This window comes from Hyaena hyaena, unplaced genomic scaffold (assembly GCF_003009895.1).
Source record: "Hyaena hyaena isolate Hyena2069 unplaced genomic scaffold, ASM300989v1 scaffold_1030, whole genome shotgun sequence".
Classification (NCBI taxonomy): domain Eukaryota; kingdom Metazoa; phylum Chordata; class Mammalia; order Carnivora; family Hyaenidae; genus Hyaena; species Hyaena hyaena.
The window spans coordinates 99,620-108,817 of NW_024081660.1; the positions used below are offsets into that span (position 1 = coordinate 99,620).

Here is a 9,198-nt window from a genome sequence, read left to right on the forward strand (position 1 = left end):
ACCGGCTGCCTTTCAGTGGTTTATGTCATGAGGACAGTTCAAAACCGAGGAGAGAGGGGGCGCCTGGGTGGCTTAGTCGGTTAAGCGTCCGACTTTCGCTTAGGTCATGATCTCGCGGTTCGTGGGTTCGAGCCCCGCGTTGGGCTCTGTGCTGACTGCCAGCTCAGAGCTTGGAGCCTGTTTCAGTCTGACTCCCTCTCTCTCTGACCCTCCCCTGCTCACGCTGTCTCTCTCTCTCTCCTAGAAATAAATAAAACATTAAAAAAATTAAAAAAAAAAACAAAACCGAGGAGAGAGGGCAGAATCCTGATTGCAAGGGGGGTGGCCTATCTCACTACACTGAGAACACGCCACACATTTTGGCAGCTTTCACCCAAGGGTTCTTTGCAGGGGGAGTTTCATGACTTTGTCCCAGAGACACCTGTTATAATTTGAAATTGTGTAGAATCTCAGTATCTGAGTTAGGAAGAAACTTACAAGTTACTCTAAATTTCTAACTCCCAAATCTAAGACTTTGACACTATCTTCTCCTTTATCCTTGCCTTCCCCAGCTAGTTCTTAGGCAGATCCTCTCAAGTCATTCTGCAGAATATCTCTGGTCTGTTTCCCCTCTTATTACCGCCGTCAGCTCTCACTTAGACTGCCTCCGGAGACCTGCCACCTTGAAATACTTTTTTGTTCTTGTTCTGCTGCTTGGAAAAGCACAGCACCTCTGTTCTCTCTTTCCCCCTGACAAGCACCGAAACATGTGAAGACGTCCTTGTCACTTTCTTCTTTGACTAAGTCCACCTCCTCCTCCTTTCCTCTCCAGCACCCTCTCACAGATAGAAGCTGGAAACCATCTCATAGATAGAAGCTAGAAATTGGGTTCAGGAGTCTCTGTTTGGAAAGGCAGCTGCCAGTGCTATGGTAGGACAGCAGACCCATTCAAAGATCTTTAACCTTATTCAGAGGAAACCGCTCCAGGGGGAGGAGCCTTTCCTCTGGGATCTGGGAACAGAGTAGGAAAACCAAGGTGAAGATATGCACATCACGAAGGATCCAGGAGGGGAAAGATTCCTGAGTTAAGTACCAGCCAAGCTGAAGATCTACTTCACAAGATCAAAAGACTTGGCAGCTCTGCAAATGTGGAGACCTTTACACATCCGGATAGTCTGGCGTGGGCAATTGAGCCCCAACCTCAGAATACGTGTGAGTTTTATATCCTCCCCAAATTCTTTGAGACTCTTTATTGAGAGGTTGGGTCTAGGTCCTCTCCCCTGGAATATGAGCTCTGTGATTCCTTGATTAATAGAATATAGTGGAAATGATGCTGTGCCAGTTTCTGAACCCAAAATTAACCTGCAGCTTCCAACCTCCTGTTTCTTGACATGTTCACTCTTGGAACCTAATTACCATGCTGGGAGACAGCCCCCCAAGCAACCACATGGAAAGGTCATGTTTTGAGTGTCCCTCCAGCAGCCCTCGTTGAAGTCCCAGCCTACGTCCAATATGAACCACCAGACGTGCTTTAGATGTAAATCAGACGATTATAATACCCATCTTTTGAGTCTTCCAGCTGAGGCCCCAGGCCTTATCTTTTCTCTACCTTTTCCAAATTCCTGGCCCATAGAATCCATGAACACAATAAAATGTTTACATTAAGTTGGGGATGGTTTGTTACATAGCACTAGTAAATAAAACAGAACCTTAGAGTCCTAGGAATTTAAAAGTTTGAGCACATTTATCAGTTTAAAAATTATATAAACATTTACCATTTATTTATTACACACTTTAGAAATATATAGTGAGTTAATAACATGTTTTGAAATATTTTAACAGTACAAAATAACTTTTTGCTCTAAAAAAGCAAAGTAAATTTTCTTTTTCTTTTTTAGAGAGGGAGTATAAGCTGGGATTGGGGAGGGAGAGGCAGAGAGAGAGAGAGAGGGAGAGAGACAGGGAGGGAGAGAGGGAGACAGAGAGGGAGGGAGAGAGACAGAGAGAGAGAGAGAATCTTAAGCAGGCTCCACGCTTAGCACAGAGCCTGATGCTGGGCTTGATCCCACAACCCTGGGATCATGACCTGAACCAAAATCAAGAGTCAGATGCTCAACTGACTTAGCCACCCAGGCACCCCAAGAAAGAAATTTTAAATCATGGTTTCACATTTTATGAGGTTCTTCTTGAAAATTCAGTTTATTTTTATAATTATCTTTTATGGTCTATGTAACTGAAAGGGGTACCTCTCAAAACCTTGTGAATCCAAATGGAGTAGGTGCTGCTCTGACTGCATTTTACTACTTTTTTAAATAGATGAGCCAATGCCCACTAAAATTTTTCACTGGAGGACTTATAAGCAGGTCAGAAAATGCTTTCCAACTACAATAACAGTGTTCTTAGAGGGGACACACAAAACCATGGCATCTTATAGCATGTAAATTACAGTCCATCATAAGCTATGGGTTTGCCTATCTTACCTTAGGATGCTGATCTTTTTTAAATTTTTTTTTAATGTTTTATTTATTACTGAGAGACAGAGCATGAGCATGGGAGGGGCAGAGAGAGGGGGAAACAGAATCTGAAGCAGCTCCAGGTTCCAAGCTGTCAGCAGAGAGCCCAACATGGGGCTCAATCTCTCAAACAGTGAGATGATGACCTGAGCCGAAGTCGAATGCTTAACTGACTGGGCCACCCAGACGTCCCAGGATGCTGATCTTCTTAAGACATGAACCATGACATTTGGATCCCAGTGAGAGGATATTTCTTTGTATTTTGGGGCGCCTGGCTGGCCCAGTCTAAGCGTCTGACTCTTGATTTCGGCTCAGGTCGTGATTTCGAGGTTTGTGAGATCAAGTCCTGCGTCAGGCTCTGTGCTGACATTGTGGAGCCTACACGGGATCCTCTCTCTCCCTCTCGGCAACCCCCACTTGCATGCACACGCGAGTGTACTGTCTTGCTCTCACTCACAAAATAAACTTTAAATAAAATATTTTAAAATTTTCCTCATTGTATTTTTTTCTTTAAAAAATAAAAAATGTTGGGGCGCCTGGGTGGCTTAGTCGGTTAAGCGTCCAACTTTCACTTAGGTCATGATCTCGCGGTTCGTGGGTTCGAGCCCCGCGTCGGGCTCTGAGCTGACTGCCAGCTCAGAGCCTGGAGCCTGTTTCAGTCTGTGACTCCCTCTATCTCTGACCCTCCCCTGCTCACACTGTCTCTCTCTCTCTCTCTCCTAGAAATAAATAAAACATTAAAAAAAAATTTTTTTTTATAAAAAATAAAAAATGTTAATCTTTTGCATGACAGCAGTGGATATCATGTGTAGCAGCTGAGGTACAAACACTGCACCTTAAAAACCACAGCTTTGAAGGTTGTCATGCCGGTGAGCCCCTTGCCAACAGAAGCAGGGCTGTGGGCTTCAGAGCAACAGCTCCAAGTGGTCAGGCCCCGGCCAGGCCGGAACCAGAACTGAGGCCAGCTTAGGCAGAGGAGAGGTGGAGGCCTCTGCCCAGGCTAACCGTACCTGGGTTGACAAGTGACACCAAACAGTGTTTTCCAGGGGACTGGCACTGGTGTGCGTTGCCTATTAGCTTACTATTGAATAACTGCTTTTGAATTATTTTAAGTAATCTTGATTTAAGGCTCTTTCTTTTTTAACCCTTGTGGCCATGAGCTCTGCAAGAAGTTGTTTGGTGTTCTCTCCTACATTATAAAGTGAAGAGATTTTTTTTTCCAGGTTGCTGAGAAAAGTCTTCAGCTAATGGGAAAGTCACCCTGTGTTCTGAATTCCAGTCACATTGACTGGGACGTTACAGGAAAAAAGCAAGTCTGTGCTTGGAAGGCAGGAGACGATAAAGTGGTGGGTTGGTGGAAGGTTTCTTTTCACACACATTTTGAAGTCTTCCTTGAGCTTTGTAGTTCCTTCCCCGGGGCAGGGTGCAACACAGGATCTAGAAAGTCTCCCTTGAGCACAGAGTCCCTGAGAGCCCGGGGTGTTGAGTTGGGATGGCTGGAGAAAGCACTGAAGAGGGGGGGTCACATAGGAAAAGAGAACCAGCAGGGTGGCCAACCTGCCAGATGAAGTGCAGGACACTAGAGAAACCATCGGGACAGAGGAGCCCAGAATCCCGGGGAAACTTGAAGGAAAATATGTCTAACTTAATTCAGTAGGGGAGAGCAGTAAAGGAATGGATTGGGGTAGCAGCAGCTGAAAAACCCTCTCCTGTCGGCACAGAAGCAGCTCATCTCAGGGCGGGGGCAGCCTAGCCTATGAACTGAGAACAGGCTCTCTGCTGATGGGGCAGAGGACTGCTGGATTTTGACAAAAACCTTGTAATTTAACACTTTTAAATGTGTATGTGAGAGGCAGCTCAGCATGGTTGTTAATAGTGTGGCCTCTGAAGCTAAAATTTTTGTCAAATCCTGGCTTCAGAACCCACATATTAACAACTATGCTGAGCTGCTCTCTCACAGCGAGAGCCTTGCCACCCTGGGCAAGTTCCTTCCTCGTAAGGTCATTGTAACTATGGAGCTAATATGTTTGACTTGCTCAGAACAAATTTAGCACAGAGTATACACTCAGATATTACTCTCATATTTATATTACTTTGATAGGGAAACACAAATGGTCTTCTCACAACATTTAAAATATTTGTAAAATAAAATAAATGGATCAGGTATGAGTCTCAACCTACAAACTCAGGTGGGGAACATCTCATAAAAGGATGGTCACCAACATATGCTGAAGGCTTGAGCTGGGCATGACCAGAGTGCCACATGCCATGCCATCAAACAGAGTATGATCCCTGTTGGGATGTTGCTGCTTTGGGGGTTGAGGTTGCTTTGTCTGAGCTTGTAGAACTATGAAGTTGTGGCACCAGGTCAACTCTCAAGAGCCTAATCTAGAGACATGGGATCATCAGGATTTGAGGTGTTTGTGGCTGGATGGATTTCACTAAGAAATGTCAGAGCTGGGGGCGCCTGGGTGGCTCAGTCAGTTAAGCATCTAACTTCAGCTCTCGGTGTGGTGGGATGGCAGTTTGCCCAAGGGACCAACTGGTTTTTGGCCTGCTGTCCTGCTCTTGTGAAGCACAGCCATGAGTACAGGGAAAGCCTTGTCGCTGTTGCTTTAAGTCTCCCAAGGCAGAGGGGTCCATTGCCCTGCGTTCAGGTAGCTGAGGCAAACAGAGAAGGAAATGGGGCAGGGCTACAGAGCCCAGCTGCTCCCCGGGCTTGCTCACACATGAAAACTTCCTGTGATGAGAACGGAAACGTAGGTGCTGTCCCTACCACGGCAGCTCCCAGAGCTAGGGCTGGAGGGGAGCCATGGACAGGCCCCGGGCCCTGGTCCTGCTCTTGGCGCTGCTGACACTATGCATCACTGCTGGTGAGTGGGGTACTGGAGAGAAGCAGAAGATGTGGGGACAGGGTGGAGACCCAGCCCTGGGGCCCTCCTATGCCTCTATCCCACAGAGACCCCTGAAGTGTGGGTGCAAGTTCAGATGGAGGCCACAGAGTCCCCGTCCTTCACTGTCCGCTGTGGATTCCTGGGATCCGGCTCTGTCTCCCTGGTGACTGTGAGCTCTGGGGGGCCCGACGGTTCCGGAGGCACTAGACTGGCTGTTTTGCACCCAGAATTCGGCGTCCAGCATTGGCCCCCTGTCAGCCAGGTCCACTGGGAAACCAAAACTAGCATCTCCCTCATCCTGGAAGAAGGGTCTGAGGGGAGAAGCCCCAGTCCCAACACCACCTTCTGCTGCAAGTTTGTTTCCTTTCCTGAAGGCTCCCAGGAGGCCTGTGGGAACCTCTTCCTCAGCACAGACCAAGGTGGGGCTGATGAGAGGGGCCGGGAGGAGGGGGGCCAGGAAAGGACCCCAGGGCGCTGGCTGCCAGTCTGGTACACCTCTCTCTATATACACAGGGCTCCCTGCCCCTACTCCATCCCCCATACTGCGGGCTGACCTGGCTGGGATCTTGGGGGCCTCGGGGGTCCTCATCTTTGGCTGTGTCTACCTTCTCTACCTGCTACATCGGCAGAAGCACTGGTGAGACCCAACCCCTGCTGGGCCCAGTCTGAACCCCCACAACAGCGGGCTAGCCACATGCTTTGCTTCTAACCCTCCTCACTTTCCCAGGTCTGTCATAAAGTTTCAGCCACCCCACACCAGCCCCCAAACACAGACGCGAGCAAGGGTGAGGACTGAGGAATTGTTTGGGAGCGGGGAACAGAGTGGGCTGGTACTGGGGGGCTCTGAGGTAGAGCCTAACTCAGGCCTCCTTCCTCATCATCCCTGCAGGTGGCGAGCCATGCCTCCCTGGCCTCTCTCCACATCCTCCACACTACTACTGTCAACACCAACCGCTATCGCGCTGCCACTCTGGACACGGTCCTCCAGCCCCGGCCACTGTCCCCATGGGCGGTGCTCCCTGCCCACACTGCGTGCCACCCCCGGCCTCCTGCCCCCTGGGTGCCCCTGCCAGCCTCTGCACGCAGCAGTTTCATCTCCATCGAGAATGGACTTTATGCTCAGGCAGGAGAGCGGCCACTCCCAGTTGGCCCCAACTTTGTCCATTTCCCTGACCCTCTGGGGCACAGAGCCATGGAGGGGCACTTAGGAGTTCGATGAGAGGGACCCCAAGTCGGCTTGGGCTCCCTCTCCTCTCAGGCGTCTGGGACGCCCTTCTGTTGTGCCCCTGTGTCCTTGGCACCCATCATCTTTGCGCATCTTCTCTTATTCTCCGGCCTGCATAAGTGTCTCTAACATATAGCTGGCCAAGGCCCACTCAGCACGGATGTGGTCAGCATGTGTGCACGTGTGGGCACACATGTCTATGCGAGGTGACAAAATCCCATCCCAGGTTGTTTCCTGTTTTCAAGTCCCCAGCTGTCACAGGTGATGTTGATAACTAAGTCAAAAAAAAAAAAAAAGGTTTCTGACTGGGGCCTTGGCTGGACCTTTTCTTCTTTAGGGGTTAAGAGGTTAGAGGCAGTTTCAACCCCTGTGAGGCAGGGCCAGGTTCGACTTGGACAGGGATGGGGCCTCAGCATGGGAGACCTCCCCTCTGCCCACCCTCCACCCTGGATGGGGAGGTTCCTGGCCCTGTAGAGCTTGCTGAGTGTCACCAAGGGCTGGGAAGACAAGACTGCGGGTGTGTGTGTGGGGTCCTATACTCCCATCTTGCCATGCCCTCGAACAGCAGCAAGGGCTTCTGGGGCTTCAACCCAAGAAAAGCCCCCGTAGTCTGGCCCAGCACCCCTATGCTGGGCTCCCTGAGGTGTTTTGGGGAGAGGGTCCTGATGCATTCCTTCCACAGAATTGATATTCAGAGGCAGGAGGCTCACCTCAGATCTGCCCACAGTAGCTTCCTCTGGCTCCTTTCTTGTTACCAGGGCACTAGCACTACTCCTCACTGGTTACTCGGGGTGGGTGGGGGTAGGTAGAGGCCTGGTCAGCACAGGGACTGAACACACACTCCCCTACCCACTCATCTTCCCATCCAGAATCAGCAGCTTCCTGCCATAAACAGGCCAAGCAGCCTGGGCCTCATCACACCTTTGCCACGTGAGAACGCGGAAGAGCTCTCTAAGCCGCAAGGCTCCACAGGAATGTGGCAGATTCTGGGTGGCAGGGACAGGGATGGTCCTGGAGCCAGGTTCAGACTGCACCCCCAACCAGGATGAATACTAGCCTGGAAGAGGGGACACCTGCCACTTGGTCCCTTACTTAATTCTGCTTGTGGGAAATCCCAGGCAGTGCCACCTGCCAAGTCAGGAACCACCCCCTCTGCCTGGCTCAGGAAGAGCCTGCCCAGAGCCTGTGTCCAACCACAGAACCTTCCAGAAACCCAGTTTACTATTCTAGGTATGCTCTGGTGTGGCCTTGCCAGGACCCAGCCCCATCCAGCCACCACCTCTATGAAGTGTTGGGGAGAGGGTGGGACAGCCGGGTGAGGGGGTGGTTAAGGGGTCATAGGGCCTGCCTTCCTCAGCCTGTGATCATCTTCTTCCTTTAAGGAGACCTCAGCATTGGCCTAATCAGCTCAGTGGTCCCTGCAGGGCTCAAGGGAGAGGTGGGGCTGCCACGGAGGTCCCTGAGACAGCTCAGGGAGATGTCAGGGAGGGAGTAGATCAGGGCCCAGCTGCCTTAGGACCATGTCAGGTGCAGGGGTGTGGGGGCAGTGGGGCTTACAGGGTCTCAGAAAAGGTGTTGGGGTCTTCCAGGGAAGCCTCACTTCTCTAGGAAGGGAATGTTTGTAGGGCAAGGGAGGGAGCTCTGAGGGACCCCGGACCTGAACCTGGCTCCCTGCCCTGGCCACTTGCCCATTACCGAGTCAGGGAGAGCTCCCCCGACTGGAGCCTATCTTCTACAAGCTCCAAGAGCCACAGCCAGCCCGGTCCCCATGGCATGTGAAACCCAAAACTGCAGGAGCCAGGAAGTCTCCGCAGCTGCCCTGCTGCCTGCAGCCCAGCCCCAAGTCCCAGAACCAGCAGCGATGAAGGGACCAGCGGGGTGAGTGCAGATGTGGTGCGAGACCACTCAGCCCCAGAGATTCCAGGTACAGACCTCTTCTCAGACCCCAGCCTTGTAACACATGCTCTACCATTTGTTCATTCAGTGAAAGTGGTAATCGAAGACTGAGAGAGAGAGAGAGAAAGAGAGGACTTGCCCAAGGGGACAGAACTGAACCAGTCCCCCTACCTCCACCAGGATCCAGGACCATCTTCGGCCATAATCTGAGAGAGATAAGGTTTGGGCTTCGGACCCTCCTGAGTTGTAGTTGCAGGGGCCACTCTGTGACTGTGAGAGCTCCAGCAGCTTCACCTCTCTCTGAGGCTCACTTTGCTCATCGAGTACATAATAAGGGTCGTAAGGCCTGAGGAGAGGGTGAAGATTGTAAACGGGGACCAAGTACTAAGCAACTTTGCACGGAGTACGTTACTTAGGACTTACAACCCCAAGAGGTAGGTGTTTTCAGTAAGTCCATTTAACAGATGGGTAGCCTGAGCCTGGAACGCAGAGGCGCTTTCAGCAGGGAACAAAGGAGGCACAGAGACAGCAGCCCGGTCTGGACATCTCTGTGGCTGTGCAGGGGAGGCTGCCGCGGGTTGGCGGGGACCCTCGGGAGCCAGGAGCCTAGCGGGGGCCTGGGCCTGGGGCGAGAGGCCGGGCGTGCAGGGACCACCAGGTGGCGCCGCTGACCCCTGCTGCAAAGCTGCCC

The 9,198-nt window shown here is 51.3% G+C and overlaps 1 protein-coding gene across 1 annotated transcript; it reads left to right on the plus strand.

Annotated features, from left to right (window-relative positions):
• Nucleotides 1-5,246: 5,246 nt before the first annotated feature.
• PVRIG (PVR related immunoglobulin domain containing) lies at nucleotides 5,247-6,921 on the plus strand. Its single transcript, XM_039221905.1, has 5 exons — nucleotides 5,247-5,365; nucleotides 5,452-5,805; nucleotides 5,900-6,023; nucleotides 6,114-6,171; nucleotides 6,276-6,921. Exons 1-5 carry the CDS (start codon nucleotides 5,305-5,307, stop codon nucleotides 6,603-6,605), a joined length of 927 nt encoding a protein of 308 aa, XP_039077836.1. The 5' UTR covers nucleotides 5,247-5,304; the 3' UTR covers nucleotides 6,606-6,921.
• Nucleotides 6,922-9,198: the final 2,277 nt, after the last annotated feature.

Excerpts from the sequence above, each read along its gene's own strand:
- PVRIG (XM_039221905.1), top strand. The coding sequence starts at position 5,305 with ATGGACAGGCCCCGGGCCCTGGTCCTGCTCTTGGCGCTGCTGACACTA. Across the intron at positions 6,024-6,113 it reads CTACATCGGCAGAAGCACTG|GTCTGTCATAAAGTTTCAGC; the intron begins GTGAGACCCAAC and ends TCACTTTCCCAG. Across the intron at positions 6,172-6,275 it reads AAACACAGACGCGAGCAAGG|GTGGCGAGCCATGCCTCCCT; the intron begins GTGAGGACTGAG and ends TCATCCCTGCAG.